The sequence below is a fragment of the Bos indicus genome, chromosome 26 (genome assembly GCF_029378745.1).
Source record: "Bos indicus isolate NIAB-ARS_2022 breed Sahiwal x Tharparkar chromosome 26, NIAB-ARS_B.indTharparkar_mat_pri_1.0, whole genome shotgun sequence".
In the NCBI taxonomy this organism is placed as follows: domain Eukaryota; kingdom Metazoa; phylum Chordata; class Mammalia; order Artiodactyla; family Bovidae; genus Bos; species Bos indicus.
In genome coordinates, this window is record NC_091785.1 from 22,498,825 (window position 1) to 22,521,239 (window position 22,415).

Here is a 22,415-nt window from a genome sequence, read left to right on the forward strand (position 1 = left end):
CAAAGATTTTAATGGATTATGTAAATAAAATGTTCTGTATCTTGTGATGGTGATGATTACATAAATATATCTTATATGTTAATTACATCTCAATAAAGTTAAATTAAAAGTCCAGGAACTCATGTTGAGGCAAAAAAAACAAACAAACATGGTTATAGCAGTAAACTTAAGTCTTTTTTGGTCTTGCCATTCCATTTTTGGTTGGGGCAAGCATGATTCAGACTGATATATCAGTATCCATAAGCTAGCAGTTCCTAGTATTTTCCAAAGATTCCCATCATTGTGCTACTTCTCGCCACCTCTCCACCACGGCAATCCTCCCTGACAAACTAAATGGACTCTGCGTAGCAATCAACAGTGTTTGCAATCATTTTCAGCTGGGCAGTAGTCACATGAAATTTTTTAAATTGGGTGTACTGTCACTTTTAATTGGGTGTACCAGGGCTTCCCTGGTGAGTCAGTCATAAACAATCTGCCTGGGAGGGATTGGGAGACCTGGGTTCGATCCCTGGGTTGGGAAGATTCCCTGGAGAAGGGAACAGCTACCCACTTCAGTATTCTGGCCTAGAGAATTCCACAGACAGAGAAGCCTGGAAGGCTATAGTCCATGGTGTCACAAAGAGTCGGACACGATTGAGCGACTTTCACTGTTACTTTTTTGAGAAACAATCATTTGCCAAGCTCAGAGACTAGAGTCCCACCTTTACCAAGGATACTTAATGAAGGTTCTACTTTTGCCTTTTTTATAAAACTGACAGACAACACAGAAATACAAAGGATCATAAGAGACTACTATCAACAATTATATGCCAATAAAATGGACAACGTGGAAGAAATGGACAAATTCTTAGAAAAGTACAACTTTCCAAAACTGGACCAGGAAGAAATAGAAAATCTTAACAGACCCATCACAAGCACGGAAATTGAAACTGTAATCAGAAATCTTCCAGCAAACAAAAGCCCAGGTCCAGATGGCTTCACAGTTGAATTCTACCAAAAATTTAGAGAAGAGGAAACACCTATCCTACTCAAACTCTTCCAGAAAATTGCAGAGGAAGGTAAACTTCCAAACTCATTCTATGAGGCCACCATCACCCTAATACCAAAACCTGACAAAGATCCCACAAAAAAAGAAAACTACAGGCCAATATCACTGATGAACCTAGATGCAAAAATCCTTAACAAAATTTTAGCAATCAGAATCCAACAACACATTAAAAAGATCATACACCATGACCAAGTGGGCTTTATCCCAGGGATGCAAGGATTCTTCAATATCTGCAAATTAATCAATGTAATACACCACATTAACAAATTGAAAAATAAAAACCCTATGATTATCTCAATAGATGCAGAGAAAGCCTTTGACAAAATTCAACATCCATTTATGATAAAAACTCTCCAGAAAGCAGGAATAGAAGGAACATAGCTCAACATAATAAAAGCTATATATGACAAACCCACAGCAAACATTATCCTCAATGGTGAAAAATTGAAAGCATTTCCTCTAAAGTCAGGAACAAGACAAGGGTGCCCACTTTCACCATTACTATTCAACATAGTTTTGGAAGTTTTGGCCACAGCAATCAGAGCAGAAAAAGAAATAAAAGGAATCCAAATTGGAAAAGAAGAAGTAAAACTCTATTTGCAGATGACGTGATCCTCTACATAGAAAACCCTAAAGACTCAACCAGAAAATTACTAGAACTAATCGATGATTATAGTAAAGTTGCAGGATATAAAATCAACACACAGAAATCCCTTGCATTCCTATATACTAATAATGAGAAAACAGAAAGAGAAATTAAGGAATCAATTCCATTCACCACTGCAACGGAAAGAATAAAATACTTAGGAATATATCTACCTAAAGAAACTAAAGACCTGTATATAGAAAACCATAAAACACTGGTGGAAGAAATCAAAGAGGACACTAATAGATGGAGAAATATACCATGTTCATGGATTGGAAGAATCAATATAGTGAAAATGAGTATACTACCCAAAGCAATTTATAGATTCAATGCAATCCCTATCAAGCTACCAACGGTATTCTTCACAGAGCTAGAACAAATAATTTCACAATTTGTATGGAAATACAAAAAACCTCGAATAGCCAAAGCTATCTTGAGAAAGAAGAATGGAACTGGAGGAATCAACCTACCTGACTTCAGGCTCTACTACAAAGCCACAGTCATCAAGACAGTATGGTACTGGCACAAAGACAGAAATATAGACCAATGGAACAAAATAGAAAGCCCAGAGATAAATCCATGCACATATGGACACCTTATCTTTGACAAAGGAGGCAAGAATATACAATGGATTAAAGACAATCTCTTTAACAAGTGGTGCTGGGAAAACTGGTCAACCACTTGTAAAAGAATGAAACTAGAACACTTTCTAACACCATACACAAAAACAAACTCAAAATGGATTAAAGATCTCAACGTAAAACCAACGTAAAACTCCTAGAGGAGAACATAGGCAAAACACTGTCCGACATACATCACAGCAGGATCCTCTATGACCCACCTCCCAGAATATTGGAAATAAAAGCAAAAATAAACAAATGGGACCTAATTAACCTTAAAAGCTTCTGCACAACAAAGGAAACTATTAGCAAGGTGAAAAGGCAGCCTTCAGAATGGGAGAAAATAATAGCAAATGAAGCAACTGACAAACAACTAATCTCAAAAATATACAAGCAACTCCTACAGCTCAATTCCAGAAAAACAAATGACCCAATCAAAAAATGGGCCAAAGAACTAAATAGACATTTCTCCAAAGAAGACATACAGATGGCTAACAAACACATGAAAAGACGCTCAACATCACTCATTATCAGAGAAATGTAAATCAAAACCGCAATGAGGTACCATTTCACGCCAGTCAGAATGGCTGTGATCCAAAAGTCTACAAGCAATAAATGCTGGAGAGGGTGTGGAGAAAAGGGAACCCTCTTACACTGTTGGTGGGAATGCAAACTAGTACAGCCACTATGGAGAACAGTGTGGAGATTCCTTAAAAAACTGGAAATAGAACTGCCTTATGATCCAGCAATCCCACTGCTGGGCATACACACTGAGGAAACCAGAAGGGAAAGAGACACGTATACCCCAATGTTCATCGCAGCACTGTTTATAATAGCCAGGACATGGAAGCAACCTAGATGTCCATCAGCAGATGAATGGATAAGAAAGCTATGGTACATATACACAATGGAGTATTACTCAGCCATTAAAAAGAATACACTTGAATCAGTTCTAATGAAGTGGATGAAACTGAAGCCTATTATACAGAGTGAAGTAAGCCAGAAAGAAAAACACCTATACAGTATACTAACGCATATATATGGAATTTAGAAAGATGGTAACAATAACCCTGTATACGAGACAGCAAAAGAGACACTGATGTATAGAATAGTCTTTTGGACTCTGTGGGAGAGGGAGAGTGTGGGATGATTTGGGAGAATGGCATTGAAACATGTATAATATCATATATGAAACGAGTCGCCAGTCCAGGTTCGATGCACGATAATGGATGCTTGGGGCTGGTGCACTGGGACGACCCAGGGGGATGGTATGGGGAGGGAGGAGGGAGGAGGGTTCAGGATGGGGAACACATGTATACCTGTGGCGGATTCATTTCAATATTTGGCAAAACCAATACAATATTGTAAAGTTTAAAAATAAAATAAAATTATAAAAACAAAACAAAACAAAACTGAGGCAGGGGTAAAAGATATGAGATGATCACTGTCCTCCTTGTGGAAATTCACTCCAAAAAGGGTCATCAGCCAACCATTTATGGACTTATAATGAGGGGACGTTTCACTGGGATACCTATAAACTAAACTTTCTTAGGTTTATAAAGGGTTGTGGGGTGCTGTTGCAAGCACACCAAATACAACAGGGGAGTGAGGTCTATAGACTAGCACACAGGCAAAGGCCTAAACAAGAAGTGAGTGATCCTGATTCTTACTCTGTGAAGTCCTTAAGGGAATATATGATTTTTGCATTTTTATAGCCCCTAGTGTGGCACAGAGCAGATACCTCTGTACTTATACACAGAAAAGAAATAATCTGGGGAATGTGAAGCTGGGACACCCATTCCTTGTCTTGCTGCACAAACCAAGGACACCAAGAAGCAGAGAATTCTTAGACTAAACCAGGTTCTGAGAATTTCCTTGGTAGGCAAGAATTGGTTCTTTTTCAGAACACTTTAGCTCAAAAAAAAAAAAAAAAAAAAGTACAGGAGCTAGAACAAATAGAACATGTAAAATCATAGGCTTCATTCGAGTGAACATCCCTCCCTCCACTAGGTGCTTACAGTGACTTTCTATCTAAGATAACCCGAATCTCTCTCCAGGGCACAATCATCCAATATAACTGGAAAAAAAGGATCCAAAAGGTGGACACAAGCCTCTGGATAAACTAAAAAAGATGATGCTCTTTAAAAGATAACTCTTTCTTCTACACAGCTAACTTGCATATAATATGCAGAAGGTTTTTTTCCCCCTTTCTATTTTCATACTCAGGACCAAACTCAATTTCAAAACCAATTTAAGCTGGCCAGTTCTCCTGTCCATACATGTCTTTCAAGCCTGCACTGAAATTTACTGATCTCATAGGCTGGCTCTGTCTTTCTGGAAGGTGGACCAGATAATGAACCTCACAGTGGGTGATTCATGAAAGGTCATCACTTGGTTAAAGGAAAGGCGACAGTGATTTTCTTTAATATCCCTGGGCAGTTGCCCCACCTCCCTGACTTTATTTGGTTGAAGCCCTAGAAACTCTTGGTGAAGCTTTTCTTTGTACTAATTACTGATCCAACATGCCCAGGTCCTTACCCTGCACAAGCAAGTTATGCAATCATACCAAGAGGCAGCCAAGATAATCGGGGTAGGGGAACAGGATACACATATTTACCAAATATCACATCAGGCCTTCTCCTTCTCTATGGCTTACTGCAGGCAGGACATTCCACCCAGCTCAAACCAAGAGGCAGATGATCTCTGTCCTCCCCACTTGAGGCCTTTCCTTGGAAACAGATCACATCTCAGGTAGGGAGACAGAAAACACCATCTCTGCTCCTAATTCTCTAGCAATCTGACATGGGGTCTCTGCCTCCCTGCCAAGGCTCACTTATCTGTCCCTCCCTAATAGAATTCTTCACCAGAAATCCCATTTGTGGGTTAAACACAGTTTCCCTCCTAGTTGGGTGGGTCATTTTTAAGATTGTAACTTCCTTTGAGCAGGATCACTATGAAAGGTCAAAGTGCTGTTACGGTACTTAGCAAAAACGTTTCCAATTACACAGCCTATAACAGAAAATAGCTTGCATAATAACACTTTTGGCCTCCAAAGTTACTATAACAGCGGCAAACCATGCTTTTCCAAGCATATCTTAAAACAGTTTTGAGCTACCTTCTAGGAAAGAAGTTGCAATGGAAATAAAACAGAAGTACCAGAAGGTCTATTTGGAAGGAAGGAAGTGGCTAGAAAACAAACTGAAGAGTAAAGTGCTTGCTATCTTTATATCTAATACCTGGGAGAAAGAGCCTTCTTAACTTAAAACAAGGTCTGCTGTATCCTGAAACTTCTTGAAAAGTTGATAACTACTGGAATTCCTACAAGCTCCAATGCTATTTCTCCCATGCACTGCCAAAGAAGCTTTACCGACAGTGAAGTCTGATTGAGGAAGACCAGAAGTTTATGTGATGGGCATTTCAAAATTCATACTTAATTGGAGGAAATACTGGCAGTGGCAGACAGGAATAATAAGTTAAGCTCTTCACCAGTGACCTCTGCATTCATCTTGCTTGACTGAGGGACATTAATTTTGAATCTTCACTTTGCTACTTAAAAAGAAAAAAAAAAATGGAACTACCACTTTAAAAACAATTAAAATTCAGTGTGCTATGTTTTAGATTTTGACCCACAAATACGTATCATCTTTAAAAGAAATAAGTTCATAAAAACTTTTTAAAAATTCATCATCTTCCTTGGGTGTGTGGAAAAGCTTTATTTTTCATAGTGACTTTGCTGACATTCTTGGATGGGATAAAGAGACTTTTCCCTCATTTATAAAGCTATCGTACTGTGACAGAAGCCTCTACTGAGGCACTGCTGCCTAACTGGCAGGCAAATTCTCCAGGTCCCTGTTCAGTATTTTCTTTCCTTAACTGAATGGGCCTTTCCCAAACTGGGATTCTTTCCCCACCGCCTAGAAATGAGACCAGTTACCCCTGTTCTCTCTGCTTCTCCCTCTACTTTCCTATCCTGACTTGCCTCTTCCTTCAGAATACCTAACAGACTCTAGTTGTCTTGCATGTTTCAAGAAATGAAAAAGCTCAGACTTTGGTGTCAGACTGACCTAGGTTCACATTATGGCTTTATCACTAGCAGCTGTGTGATCTTGGACAAACTACTTAAGTCTCTTCAGCACCCTCATCTATAAAATGAGGATAACTGTTATCTACCTCAGACAATTGATTAAATTAAGTAAATAGCCTAAGTAAAAGTGCCTAGCTCAAAAACTCCTAGTTGTTCCTTTTATCTATTTGTGTCCTTTTTAAATCCAAGATACTTTCTTCCCTGTTCAGTGGAGCTAAAATTCAAGACCCTTTCCCCTCTGATCTGGTAGTGCAGCTTACCTCTTGGTCCAAGTAAGAGAGTAAATATCCTAGCAGCACATAACCAGCTGACCTTTCTACATGGACCTTCTCAAGATGCCCTATGTAACAGAAAGTTGATTTCCAAGGTTAAGCAGCTTGTAGGAAAACCCCTCTGCCTCTGACTTTGTGTCTTTCCTGCGTTAGTGAGTCCAGTTAACAAATAACTCATATCAAACTTTTTTTCCTGCCAATGAGGTCACTTGAAATGCCAGAATCTAAACAAAGGCAGAAAAGAGAGGCAGGGTCAGACAGTCAATGCTTGTGTCACATGCTCGTACTCACTAAGAGTTCCCACAGCAACCATCACTCAGGCTTAGAGAGACTGCAAAACTATAGGCTGTTGTACAAAAACAATGCCAAGTACAGGAAACTGAGTTATGGCTATCATGAGAGTCTTAAATCTCAGCTCTAGCATATGTCTCTGCCAAGGCTGCCTTGCCTGACAGCCAATGCCATGTTTTAAGATGAGAAAATATCACAAGGGTTCTCAAAATAGGCTGCTCAGAGGTCTTGATTGCCTTGGGAGGCAATATAGGTGGCTCCCATGGGGAAAGTGACCCACGCTCACTTCCTGCATGGAAAGCCCTGCCTTGTAGCTTTACAGCTCCCTTCTCCCAGTCTTCCTCAACAACCAGTGGTGTGCTGGAGCTGGCTGACACATGCTTGGCCTGTGAGAGTGAACTGTTAAGATTTTTAAGCACTGTGAGAGCCACTTGGTTTCACACTGGTGGCTATGCTGGGAGTATTTGTCCTCAGAACTACAAATCAGCTCCCTCCAACCACTTGCCCTCCTACCAGCTGTTAAACATTTACCTAACACCCCAAAGGGCCAACAACTCTAAAGCTGAATTACCAGGCTCGACTTTCCTCATAAGTCTTGAAGCTTTTAGGATATCTCCCAAAGATCTTTATGTGTTTCCTCCTAGATGTTCACAAATAACAGGTGCCACCCAGGCACCCCAACAGTGTTTGCCTCACAAACACAGACTCTCCTCTTGTTAGTATCTCACTCTTCTCTGGGAAAATAATGCTGGATTTTGTTAGGATTTCTAAACACCCAGCAGTTATTTATAGTGATTCGTAGGATCCAGAGAAAATCAAAAAGGGTTAGAAAGATTACTAATAGATGAAAATAAATACTCAGCTTCCAATGTAACTTTCACTCAATCACGTATGAAGCATTTTTTGTTTAATTCTGCAAGGCAGAGGGAAGGGAAGGGAAGGGAAGCTGTTCAATAAACAGTTTCAGTTTTGAAAGATGAGAAATTTCTAGAGATAAGTGCACAACAATGTACGTATTAACACTCCTGTAGTGTACAGTTAAGAATGGTTAAGATGGTAAATTTTGTTCTATTTGTTTGTATGTTATGTGTTTGCTATATTTGTTATACCAGGAAAAAAAAAGAGAGCTAGGTTTGCTAGTAGGTCTAATAATATGCCTACTAGCATTGAGGGGGGCTCATACCAGGCCTTTGATGAATACTTGTGAACTGAATCAAAGGAGGTATAATTAGGACAGGGATCAGAGTTGGTACACTAGGGATTATGGAAGATGTGCTAACAATTTAAATGACTGAATTATACATCTAAGTCATCCAGTCTCGGGGCGCCCTGGGACCTGAGGACAAGGCAGAGACACTCTGGGACTCTTCCCACTCTTTCTGTCCTTTTCAGGTCCTGGCTTTGAGGATATTTTACAATCTATGCCTCTCCATTTATCCAATTCCTATCCTTCCCCTTTCAAGGCCCAACTCAATTCTTCTCTCTTCCACATGGCCTTTCCACCACCACAACCCACAGAGATCATTCTCTAACAGGAACCTACAGATTCTATTGCTAGTACTGGTCAGCTATTGATAATAAACTGCCTTAAGCCATCTTTCGCACTTATTTTATCCTTTGAGAACAAAGGCTCTTTATCATACTTCTGCATCCCTCAAATGCCTAGGAGGATCTGAAGCACAAAGCATTAAATGCTAAAATACTGAGAACTGAATGAAGATTGAAGAAAGTTAAGAGTGGGCCAATCACTTACTTGCTTTCCAACGGGATATTTCAATGGCACAAAACTGGTCATGAGTGTAACTGAAAGCTTAAGGAATCAGGTGATCATCGAAGGTTTTGTCTTGAATGCTAAACTGCCACTGTGTTCTCTAGATACTCAGGGCTCTAGAGAATCTTTCTGTAAAGTTCTGCTATGAAACTCTCTTTGGTATAAGGAAATTAGAGCTGATACAAGTCAATGTCATAGCATTTACAAACCAAAATAAATAGCAAATAGTCTAAAAGGAGCTTAAGATCCTCAAAGGTCTGATGGCTTTGGGGTCAAGGAAAGTATGAGGTACTATTCAAGACAACTAAGCCAGTGATTTTCTACAAAACTTTGTATGTTGAAGGGGCCAAAGACTGGTTGAGAATTTTAAGAAAGATGGACCCTTTTCGAGGAGGGAAAAAAGGACATATGCATAATCTGCACAATTTCAGAGTGTTCAATAATTTTCTGAAGCCTATACTTGGACTTTGGATTAAAAAACCAATGAGTTAAAAAAACAAACAAATGATGAGCTAGTGTGTAGATCCATTTCTAGCAGGATGTAGCCAGCAATAATAAATTTTGTTCTTAATTTGAAATAGGAATGAAGGAGATGGAGTATAGCAGAGTTTAAATAGGACAAGATAGGGAGGAGAATCCCCTGAAGAGCTCTTCTATTCCAACATACTTACCTGAAGGGAGCACTGAATCATCAAGACAAGATCTCTTCAAAGCATCCAAACCCAGGACTTAGGCTGGGGCCCAGAATTTCTCTTAAATCCCTCCCATCCCCATTCATTTAGTAGAAACAAAAGGGTCATTGGGATTTATCTAAGAGAATCCCATAGGTTTTGAGAGTGAGACTCAGCTATCCTCATGGGAAAATGAAAATCAGAGTGGCTGTCACTGGTAGGGACAGTTCAGTTCAGTTGCTCAGTCATGTCCGACTCTTTGCGACCCCATGAATTGCAGCATGCCAGGCCTCCCTGTCCATCACCAACTCCCGGAGTTCACCCAAACTCATGTCCATTGAGTCAGTGATGCCATCCAGCCATCTCATCCTCTGTCGTCCCCTTCTCCTCCTGCCCCTAATCCCTCCCAGCATCAGAGTCTTTTCCAATGAGTCAACTCTTCGCGTGAGGTGGCCAAAGTATTGGAGTTTCAGCTTTAGCATCAATCCTTCCAAAGAACACCCAGGACTGATCTCCTTTAAAATGGACTGGTTGGATCTCCTTGCAGTCCAAGGGACTCTCAAGAGTCTTCTCCAACACCACAGTTCAAAAGCATCAATTCTTCGGTGCTCAGCTTTCTTCACACTCCAACTCTCACATCCATACATGACCACTGGAAAAACCATAGCCTTGACTAGACGGACCTTTGTTGGCAAAGTAATGTCTCTGCTTTTGAATATGCCATCTAGGTTGGTCATAACTTTCCTTCCAAGGAGTAAGCGTCTTTTAATTTCATGGCTGCAATCACCATGTTAGGGACAGGATCATAACAAATGATTCTACCGGCTAGAGACAGATGCTTACCAACAAGCTATACTGAGAAGAGAAAGGAGCTAAATCCCAGCTAATGGTGGGCAAGGGCCTTGAAGGACAATTTTTATAAGATGTACTTAAGACAAGCCAATGCAGAAGGGAATAAACTAAGAATAGTTTCACAGTTCTTGGAAAAGCGAGTTTTACCTTCTCCATAAACATTATTCATAAAGATATGTGAAATACAAAAAGAGGTCAAAGTGCCCTTACCAAACACCATATCAGATCAGATCAGATCAGTCGCTCAGTCATGTCCAACTCTTTGCGACCCCATGAATCGCAGCATGCCCAGCCTCCCTGTCCATCACCAACTCCCGGAGTTCACTCAGACTCACGTCCATCGAGTCAGTGATGCCATCCAGCCATCTCATCCTCTGTCGTCCCCTTCTCCTCCTGCCCCCAATCCCTCCCAGCATCAGAGTCTTTTCCAATGAGTCAACTCTTCGCATGAGGTGGCCAAAGTACTGGAGTTTCAGCTTTAGCATCATTCCTTCCAAAGAAATCCCAGGGCTGATCTCCTTCAGAATGGACTGGTTGGATCTCCTTGCAGTCCAAGGGACTCTCAAGAGTCTTCTCCAACACCACAGTTTAAAAGCATCAATTCTTCGGCACTCAGCCTTCTTCACAGTCCAATTCTCACATCCAAACATGACCACAGGAAAAACCATAGCCTTGACTAGACGAACCTTTGTTGGCAAAGTAATGTCTCTGCTTATGAATCAAAGACCTAAATGTAAAAGCTAAAACTATAAAAGGCAACCCACAGAATGGGAGAAAATGTTTGCAAATCATATGTCTGATGAAGGATAAATACCTATAGAGTACATAGATATTCCTAAAAGTCAACAACAAAAATCCAAACAATCCAATTAAAAAATGGGCAAGGGGCTTGAACAGAATTTCTCCAAAGAAGATAAAGAATGGTCAATGAACATATAAAAAGATGCTCAACATTAATAATGATTAGGGAAATAACAATTAAAGCCACAATGAGATACTACTTCACCCTCATTAGGATGCCTATTATAAAAAAACAGGAAAAATTGGAATAATTTTATATTTTAGGTGCGACCAATCTGGGAAACACTATGATAGCTTCTCAAAAAATGAAACACAGAATTAATTCCCATTTGATCCAGCAGTTCCATTTCTGGGTATATACACAAAAGAACTGAAAACAGGGACTCACACACCAATTTCACAGTATTCTTCACAGTAGCCACAAGGTGGAAGCAACCCAAATATTCATCGATGGACAGAAGTATAAACAAAATGTGTTATACACATCAATGGAATATCATTCACCTTCGAAAGGAATGAAATTCTGATACATGCTACAACACTGAAGACATTATGCTAAAAGAAATAAACCGGATATGAGCAGGCTAAGTCACTTCAGTTGTGTCTGACTCTGCGACACTATGGACTGTAGCCTACAAGGCTCCTCCATGGGATTCTCCAGGCAAGAAAACTGGAATTGATTGCCATTTTCTTCTGCATATACAAAAGGACAAATATTGTATGATTCTACTTTCTGTGAGACCCTTGGAGTAGTCAGATTGTTGTTTAACAACAGTAAGTTTTGTTGTTAAGCTGTGTCCAACTCTTTTGCGACCCCATGGACTGTATGTAGCCTGCCAGGCTCCCATATAGAGACAAACAGTAGAAGAGTGATTACCAGGGGCTGGGGGGAGGGGAAATGAGGAGTTACTGTATAGCATTCAGCATGCAATGATGAGAAAGTTCTGGAGATGGATAGCAGTGATGGTTACAACAATATGAATGTACTTAACACCACTGAACTACTTAAAAATTGTTCAATTGGTAAATTTTATGCATATTTTACCACACACACACAAGAAGAGTTAATATGTACAAGGTTCACAATCAACCCCAGACAAATATGACTCCTGTGTGTACAATATAAAAATGCAAGCAGTTTATTACACTAGAAAATGCATGACCATTAAGTCACACTGAGGGTATTAACTGATTAAAAAATTTTGCTCTCCATGAAGCCAATGAGAAGTAACAAAAAATGCCATCCATCATCTGGACACCTAAAAATAAATCCAGTGTGAGAGATTGGGCTCTGTTTGATAAGCAATAATGGATTTACAAGCATCATCTTAAAATGACTCAAACAGACTGCTAGAATGTGTCTGGGGGTTGTCAGAACTCAAAAAGTCATAAATCTCTTGCCAGAAGAAAATGGCAGTCTGAGCAGGCAGATCTAGCAAAGAGCCCTCTCTTATCTGCTGTCTTACTAAGCTCAATAAACCCCAGTTGATGCCTATCCATGGTCTTTAGGTTTACTTTACTAGTACTTCAGAATCTACTTGGGGATTAAGTTCCCAATTTCCTCTTTCTACTTAGTTTGCTGCTAACAACTGTGGGTCCTTTTTTTTTTTTTTTTTGCGGCGGGGGGGGGGGTGGGGGGTGGGGGGAGGTGGGGGGGCAGGCACGTGGCCTGTGGGATCTTAGTTCCCTGACAAGCAATCAAACCCGTGCCCCCTGCATTGGAAGTGTGGAGTCTTAACCACATGACTGAAAGGGAAGTCCCTGCAGTGCCTATTGCATCCCAAACCCAGTTCTTTAGGAAGGTGTGAATACACTTAACATTAGTGATATCGGCATTAAGTGAAGGGAAAGAAGTGCTCCAACACATGCTGGAGATTAACAAGGAGTCAAAATACTTCTAACCTGATAGTGCTGAGAATAAAACCAAGTGTACTCTAATGCTGTTATTTATTGCCTTTCAGAGTCAGTTAGGGAAGAGAAGCAACAACTATTTTGAGGGCAGTTTCGAAAAGGGTCCCAGAACAGAATCACCCTTCCTCTACTACCCAAGTGAAAAGGATTGTTAAAAGCGGTGAGTATACACAAATTCCGTGACAGTAAGGACTACACTTGATTATTCACTACTGATCCCTGCTACCCAGCACCACTCTTTGTACACAGCAGATATGCAATATTATTTATTAAGAAAAGAAATCTTTGAGAGCTGTTTCCCTTTCCTCATTTTCAAATAGGGCTGTGTTTTCTCCCACTCTATAGAAGTCGCCTCATCTCTGGCTTGTGGACGCTTTCTGAGAGGCACTTTCATCACTTCATTTAACTCTGAAAGAAGTTGGAGGGGGGTTGAGGACACGTGCTTGCTAATCATCCTTTTCCAGATTGCCTCATGCGCCAGAATGGATTTTTATTATTGGTCTGTGGCTGCTACTGCTGTAGAAAGATTTCAGCCTGACCTTCCCAAGCTGCTGGGGGATGAATACTGCACGTGGCTGACTGGGAAAAAATGTGTCTTCCTCTTTTTTTTTTTTTAAAAAAAAAAAAAAAAGCTTTTAGACTAAACAGAGCTCACTGTGATAGGAAAGTCACCCTTTCTTTCACTATACAAAGCTCAAGATGTTGAATTCTTTTGCATAAAAACGATATAACAAAACTGATCTGAACCGGTTCAACAGGAAAAAGGTAGGATGTTGAAGCACCTCACAGAGAGCAGTGGCATCAAAGTCCTAAACAGGACTTAGGGCTGCTCCACAGGCAGAAGAGGAAAAAAGAAAATGAAAGCCATTTATCAAAGTGGTTTAAGTAAAAGGATGGATTCCCACAGCTGGCCTCACAAAGGAGAATAAATATGTCAAAGGGAAAACTGATAGACTAATTGAGTCCTATCCATCTGGCTGAGGAAAGAGCCACTGGTGGAATACTGAGAAGCTGTCTGTTAGGCAAAGGCTTGCTCTGGTGCCTCATTTGGCCAATGGAATAGCTTTTAGGAACACTGAACACACAATCACACCACAGCTGGCTAGCTGGCCCTGCCAGCAAGAGGCTCACAGAAGGGCTACACTGATGCAAATGCCAAAAAAGGGAAAGCAGAGCATAGGCGATGTTGTTTTTTTAACTGGCTTGGAGACTATATCTGAACTCTCACCTCATGAATACCCAGGCCCTTCAACTTGGGAGTAGGGTGAGAAGGAAGGGAGACCATATGAATGTATGTCTCATTTTGTGCTTTTGAAAACAAGACTCAAAGTCTTGTTCTGAAACATCAAGTTTGATACCATGTTACACTAAAGCCCCGTCTCACTTTTATATAATGCCGAGCTGAGGGCTCTTTTCTTTGGGAAATCAGGCCAGACTAAAGGAAAACAAACACACAACACTATCTGCACGTGTCACAGTTCATACCACAGAAAAACCTGCTCAGAAATAACTGTTCAAGGCACACAGAACTCAATTCTAATGCAAATCTGCCCCAAGGAGGGTTCATATTTTAAGGAGCCAAACAACATCAAAGTAAGCTGAACTCAGGGTTTTTCTAACTGGCAGTTTCAACCATTTCTAAGTTTTCATTTCTTATTTTCAAAAGTCAAAATGACTCTCTGCCTAAAATGAAAAAAAAAAAGAAATGCTTATCACCCACACTAAAATAACAATTCACCAAAATTTCACCTACATTATCTTTTACATAATTAAATGAACCCTTCACATGGCACAAAAGCAGAAGCCATCATTCTAATTAAAGTACTATCAACAAATCCCTTACTAATTCCTCTTAAGCAGCCTGGCTCTTGCCACTCCCACTAGAAGCTCAGTCACCGAATCCCTCTGCCATCTGAGAGGACTTGATGCTGGCCACCAACTAGGGCCACTCTGAGGAAAGTAGTGGCTTACCTGCTCCTCCGACAGTTGGGATATGTGATTCACAGCAGCGTAGGATTCAATTTTGGGGTTAAAGTGGTTGATGATGGCTCTGAAACAGAGAATTAACATTAATACAGTACCAGATGGAATAAGAAGATAATGAGTTAAAAACAAGTATCAGCTACCCTCTGATTTAGAGTATGAGACCATGGGTGTGACTCTCAGAAGCTAGCTGTCCTCTTATGAACATGAGGTCACATGGGGTGAAGTGATTACTCTAAAATGGGAAAGGTTTAATTATTTATTAGACAGAGAACAGAATCAAGTATGCCTGCTCTGTAAATGAACTAGGGGAAAATCTCACAACCAAACAAAAGTCAAAACCTAGCATCCTTCAGATGAGAAACAGGGCTCAGGGGGCTGTCCACCAGGCGGCCCTCGTGTTTCAGTCAGAAAAAAAACACTTTGCTCTGCTCTTACTCAGGAGAACAGGGCATTCAGTGAAGCTGGACCAACATGTGGGTTGAATACAGTCTCTGAAGAACCTAAGATTTCCCAAAGCCTACAACCGTCGTATTTGTTAGTTAATATTTTGAACCAAAATTTTATTTCCAGCCATTCAAACCAAAATCTGAATGTTGTTTTCAAACATTCTCTCTTCAGGGTCACCAAGTCATATCAAATCTATCTCTTAAAACCTCTGAAATCTGAAATAAATTTCCCTGAAACCAACGCTTTAGTATAGATCTTTGTGATTTCTTGTCTGGTCGAGTAGAAAACCAATAGTCATGTATGGATTTGAGAGTTGGAACATAAAGAAGGCTGAGCACCAAAGAATTTACACTTTCAAACTGTGGTGCTTGAGAGGACTCTTCAGAGTCCCTTGGACAGCAAAGAGATCAAATCAGCCAATCCTAAAGGAAATCAACCCTGAATATTCATTGGAAGGACTGATGCTGAAGCTAAAGCTCCAATACTTTGGCCACTTGATGTGACGAGCTGACTTACTGGAAAAGACCCTGAAGCTGGGAAAAACTGAGGGCAAGAGGAGAACGGGGTGACAGAGGATGAGATGGTTGGATGGTATCACTGACTCAATGGATATGAGTTTGAGCAAACTCCAGGAGATAGTGATGGACAGAGAAGCACGGACAGAGAAGCCTGGTGTGTTACAGTTCACAGGATTGCAAAGAGATGGACATGACTTAGCAACTGAACAACAAGAAGAGTATAAAAAACACAGGTTATAGAGGTTAATGGGGAGAAGAGAAAAATCTAACAGAACAATTTCAAATAATATGTGCAGATACTCTCCTCTTTATGAGGTGTTTAGTTCCCATTATCACTGAGAGTAAGCTAGACTTATCTCCATAGAGTAGCAAAACGGAAAAATAGTAACTTGACAGTAAAGAATCCTGGAAAATCTACTTCAACCAAGTAATGAAGGTGAGTATCACCAGTGATGTCATGTAACCCCTGGTATGGTCTGGTAAGAAGGGCACTTCATCTCTGTCGTGTACTTTCAGAAATTCATGATCTCAATCTAAGAACAAGAAAAACATCAGACAAACCCACACTGGGGTACATTCTAGAGAATACCTTGCCAGTTACTCCTCAAGATTGTCAAGGTCATGAAAAACAAAACTTGAGGAAGAGTCATAGACTGGAGCCCATTGGTGAGATATGACTAAATGCGACCTGATGCTCTGAATTGGATTCGGGAACAGAAAGAGGACATTAAAGATAAACTGTTGAAACCCAAACAAAATATGGAGTTTAGTTAATAGTAACATATCAGTGCCTGTTTCTTAGTATTGATAAACATACCATGGTAATGTAAGAGGGGAGAAATTAGGTTGAGAGGCATATAGAAACTCTATGCTTTATCTTTGCATTTTTTCCTATAATTTTAAAATTATTCCAAAATTGATGCTTTTGAACTGTGGTGTTGGAGAAGACTCTTGAGAGTCCCTTGGACTGCAAGGAGATCCAACCAGTCCATCCTAAAGGAGATCAGTCCTGGGTGTTCATTGGAAGGACTGATGCTGAAGCTGAAACTCCAATACTTTGGCCACCTCATGCGAAGAGTTGACTCATTGGAAAAGACCCTGATGCTGGGAGGGATTGGGGGCAGGAGGAGAAGGGGACGACAGAGGATGAGATGGGTGGATGGCATCACCAACTCGATGGACATGGGTTTGGGTGAACTCCAGGAGCTGGTGATGGACAGGGAGGCCTGGAGTGCTGTGATTCATGGGGTTGTAAAGAGTTCGACATGACTGAGCAACTGAGCTGAACTGAAAGTTCATTAAAATGTGTGTATGACAGCATAATAGAAATCAATATATTCTTTTAATATAACTTACTGATAGTAAAGAATTTAATCTAACCCAAATATCAGAAGTACAAGCCAGAAATTTAAAAAGAAAATCATGAAAAAAAAAAAAAAGGAAATCATGGTGTGGAATCCCAGTTTGACCAATGTTTTTCTGAATGATTTTTGGAAGCGTATATTTTGCCAGAGGGATAAAACAGGAATAATAATATCTGTTTTAGCACAGTAACTAGGAATAGTACATTGCAGGCATACAATAAATGTTTGTTGAAAGAGGGAACTAAATCTTAAGAGGATTCATGCAATATTTATATAGTAAAGCAATGTTAAATATCTAGCACAATGCCTGGCACACAGCTGGTACTCAATAAATATTCAATGAATGACTAAATCAAATAGGACAGAAATGGGTCAGGCACAAGAGGCAAGTTTTGGTAACTTATTTTCCAAGAGACTGTCAAGAAAGGTAGAGATGTTATTATCTGCAAGATAAGGTTGTGGGGCTTGGTCTAAATCCAAAATATCCACTGTAATCAAGTTGGGGGGGTGTCAGATATTTTTATCATTCAGAAAGCAAAATTTGAGGATACTGGCAGGGATGACAACAGTCCAGGAACAGAAAAGAAAACCGGGAGGCTAAACCCAATGAGAAGACAGGGTCAGCTATAGGGAACTGAGAATCCCACCAATCCTAGCAGCAGCACTAACTTACAGTTAACCCAGGATAGAGTCTGAGTCACAGGACTCAGCTCCCAAGAGTGATGGCAGTGAGTAAAGGAAATACAATAGACAAATCAATTTACTATCAGACCTCAGTTGTTTTGGAAAATGGAAATTGCATTCTATAAATACATCTATTTCATGCTTTCATAGGTTTTTTTTTTAAAGGTTTTCTTTAAATTTCTTAGTAAAAAATTTTTTTGAAAAGTGTTTGAAAAAAATCCTGACTCAGCTGAACTAGAATTGCATTTTTGTTTTGATGTGCCTAGGTTTGGAGAACAGAGAACTCCAAAAAACCCTAATGTCTGTCTGGGTGGGATGATACCAGCCACTGGCCCAGCTGGCAATCCAGAGAAGCTGGTGAGGTTAGGACAATGAAATAATCCCTGGGAATGGAACAGATAGGGATGTTGTAATTCTATTCCCTTCCTATCAGAGGAATTTTCTTGCCAAGAAAGAAAGCAAGGAAGCAAGAAAGAAATGAGAGAGAAAGGAGAAAGAAAAAGAGGGAAGAAAGAAAGACAGGGAAGGAGCTCAGAGTAAGAAACAAAGGATAGAGGAGATGGGGGAGAGAAAGAAAAAAAAATTGGAAGGTACTATCTTCAGAAAGTACACTTATTTCCTTCCCTTCTGTTACATCTGCCAAGTATCAGCTGGGTCTATGGATGCCCTATGCTTGATACTGCAGGGCATATATGCTGATGCTGTTTAGGCAAACTTATCCTAAGAGTATGATAGATTTGTCAGTCTGAGAATTTATATTTTGGAACGAACATAAAATCATCCTCCAACCTAACCTGTGACATTCTCTCCCCAGAGCTTCAGATCTCTGCAAGTGATGAAGGTCTCCTACCAGGCAACTTAAGGGACTGTTTAGAAACCTGAGACAGGAGAAACAGTGTAAATCCAGTTAATAATCTCTAACTCAGGACCCACACAGGACACAGTATATGCCTCTGCTTTACTCTTCCTGCTGTTTATTTGGGACTGTTATCTGTAAAATCTGAGTACTAATCTGATTTTCTGGAGATACCAGTTGCAGGGTGCTAGGTCTAAGAGGTAAGAAAAACAGTCTGACGCTGGCTGTTCTCCCTCCATGCTCTTTAGCAAGGCATTTCAGACAGGGTTTGGAAGCTTCCTATTCAAGTGCTCAGGACTTCATACTGTTGAAATGGAAGTATGTTCTGAGGCAGCAAAGAGATGACAAAACACCAAAATCAGGCTAAGTCAGCCCACACTGAGTGACACATACTTTTGCAGTGACTGAAATACTTAGCTTCTCCTTCCCCAGGAAGTCTGGAGGCTACCAGGGCTCACCTGGGTTGTGATTTCATGCTTCCCCACCTGGGATAGCCCCCAGTAATTAATTAAACTCATGCCTGACCAGCTCTCAGTGGGAGAAAAATGAGATACGAGATTTATGGATGAAGGAGGAATCTCTCTCTTTTCTTCAGGCTTTCCTTCTCACTGATACCACCTCTAAAAAGATCTACCATCATTTCTTCTGAACATCTGGGAGGAGAGGAGGAGACTACTAAGTCATTCTAATTGTAGCTCTCTCATTTTCATTGATCAAAACCTGTCAAAACAGGTAGCAACTGTCACGTGCTGAAGTCTAAAATTTTAGGTTTCCAGACAAGAAATGGCAGTTTTTTTCTATCAGAAGATGAGTGATCAAAGTATGATTTTAATTCCTTCATGACTTATTTCATCCAAAAAGGCCCTTCAGCAGTGAAAGCAGAGTCCTAACCACTAGACTGCCAAGGAATTCCTTTTGTACACTGAGGATGGCTTTCATCTAATATCAGCCTTTCAGGTATTCAAACCAAACCTAGCCTTTGCCAATGGAAAACTCTCATGCTACAAAGTATTTTTGAAAAGGAGACTTGAAAGGAGAGGAGGAACAGGGAAGAAGAGGAAGGTGTAAGTGGACAATGAATGAGAAAACAGCCATTATGCACTGACTAAGGTTTCTCTTTGACAAAGGTAGCAAAACAATCAAGTTGGAAAAGAAGAATCTTTGCAAGAAATGATGCTGGAACAACTGAATATCTACATGCAACGGGATGAAGCTGAACCACATACTATACCCATACTATACCCAAAAATTAACTCAAAATGGAACACAGATTTAATATACGATCTAAAAACCATAAAACTTTCAGAAGAACACATGAGAGTACATCTTCATGAACTTGGGTGAGGCAATGATTCCTTATGGTAACAAAAGCACAAGTGACAAAAAAAAAAAGTAGGTCAAGTTTAAAAACTTCTGTGCTGCAAATGATGACCACCAAGAAAGTGAAAAGACAACCCACAGAATGGGAGAAAATACTTGCAAATCATGTATCTGATGAAAAACCCCCATGAGATACCACTTCACACCCACTAGGATCATAATAACCAAAAAAAAAGTTAACAAGTGTTGGCAAGGACATGAAAAAATTACAACTCTTATACACTGCTGGTGGGATAGTAAAATGGTACAGATGCTTTGGAAAGTGGTTTGGAAGTTCCTCAAATGTTAGTACATATAGAGTTACCCTATGACCCAGAAATTCTATTCTTACATGCCCAAAAGAATGAAAACATTATGTTCACACAAAAACTTGTACATAATTGTTCACAGTGGCATCATTCATAATATCTAAAAAGTAGAAACAACCCAAATGGATAAAATGTGGTATAGCTATAGTTAAATATTATTCACCCACAAAAAGGAATGAAGTACTGATAAATGCTAAAATATGAATGAATCTTGAAAAAGTTGTTATGTGAAAGAAACCAGACACAAAAGGCCACATAATATACTATTCCATTTACAGGAAAGGTTTATACAGACAAATTTATACAGACAGATTTATACAGACAGAATAAATTTATAAAGACAAAAAATAAATTAGTGGTTGCCTGGGGCTAAGGGAAGGATTAGAAGAGAAATGGGGATGGACTGCTAAAGGATATGGAGTACCTTTCTGGGGGGACAACATTCTAAAAAGTAGATTGTGGTGATAGTTGTATTACCTTGTGAGTATATTAAACAACAAGTTACACATGTTAAATGTCTGAGTTATAACATATGAATTGTTGTTCAGTCACCCAGTTGTGTCTGAATCTTTGCGACCCCGTGGACTGCAGCACGCCAGTCTTGGCTTAAGGCATCCTCAACTCCAGCAGTTCTTGAGCAAACTTCTTTCCTTAGTAAACAATTCCACATAGAATTCACAGATCCCAGAGTGTTTCACTCACCAAGATAACTTTCCTAGAGCTTGTGTATGCCCATGATGCTGGTGGCAAGAGGAAAAGGAGCTCACTGGGCTACTCTGTCATAAATTAGAGCAGATAGAGTCTAAGGAGCTTCTAGAGAAGCCTCTGTGCTCAGTGCCATAAGAAGGAGCAGAGATACGGGCACTGACACTGCAAGCCACATGTGCAGGGAGGAACAACTCTGCCCGGAGATAAGAAAAGTTCAATTCCCAGCAACATGCATGATATCTTCAGATGAAAAGGTCTGCATTTGTCAAAGTACGTCAACTTCTGGCTGTTGAACACAGAACTCCTTGGAATAAAATGTTATGGGTAGACTAAAGCGGGGAGAAAGAAGGTTCTCCTAGTCTCAACACTCTTGACCACTTTTTTGTTTTTGAGAAATGACTGGAGCTGCCTACATTACTCAGAGAAAGCCATCCATCCAAGACTAGGAAGAGGATTAAAGAAATAAGGCCTAAGGAAAGGGGAAGGAGTCTGGAGGTAGAACTTAGTGGGGAAAGAGAATATAAATTCCTTCCAAACCATCAGTTCTCCTCACACTGGAACTGAATGCACCATGAAAGCAGGGACCAAATTTATTTTGTTCACCAATATATTCCCAAGCCTTTAGCAAAACTGAATAAATTAAAGTCTATGAAGGTTTTTGTCCAATCTCACCACAAGTAAGGAGGTTCATGATCACCAGCTACTCTCCAAAAGCATGAAAATAACAATAAAAATGCTTTATCCCCAACCTGGAAAGAAAGGTGACTCAGACATGAACAGCTGTCCCCAAAAGAAGGAAGAAAAGTTGTCACTGAAGACAGTAAAGCCTTCTCTTCCTTTCAAGTCATATGAGGAGGCCAGGGAAAAGCTTTCTGGCATTTCTTATAAAAATAACCTAGTATCTTCTAAAATTAAGCCTGAATTTTTGTTTGTTTGTTTAGGGGTAGGGAGTGGGAGAGGTGTTGGGGAGTGTGTTATACTCTGGTACTGGGTCTCCTAAATGCTACTGACTTGGAAAGTTCCAAAAAGGGAAAGGAAGAAGAAACAGACAATGTCATAGAAAGGTAAATTGCTGAAGTCAGTCACAGTAAGGCATGGATTTGCACCCAAAGCACCTTTAAGGGCAAGAATCTGGGCCACCCTCCAATGCAACTGTCAACTTCTTACTGCTGAAGACAGGGGTCACTTATATAAACT

The 22,415-nt window shown here is 40.1% G+C and overlaps 1 protein-coding gene across 7 annotated transcripts in view; it reads right to left on the bottom strand.

Moving 5' to 3' along the window:
- ARMH3 (armadillo like helical domain containing 3) overlaps positions 1-22,415 on the bottom strand; it is a 177,844-nt gene that overhangs the window by 20,889 nt on the left and 134,540 nt on the right. For all 7 annotated transcript variants that reach the window (XM_070780706.1, XM_019988465.2, XM_019988467.2 and 4 more), the window contains one exon: positions 14,939-15,017. In XM_070780706.1, the coding sequence (XP_070636807.1) occupies positions 14,939-15,017 (79 nt within the window). Of the gene's footprint in view, positions 1-14,938; positions 15,018-22,415 lie in introns of those variants that run through there.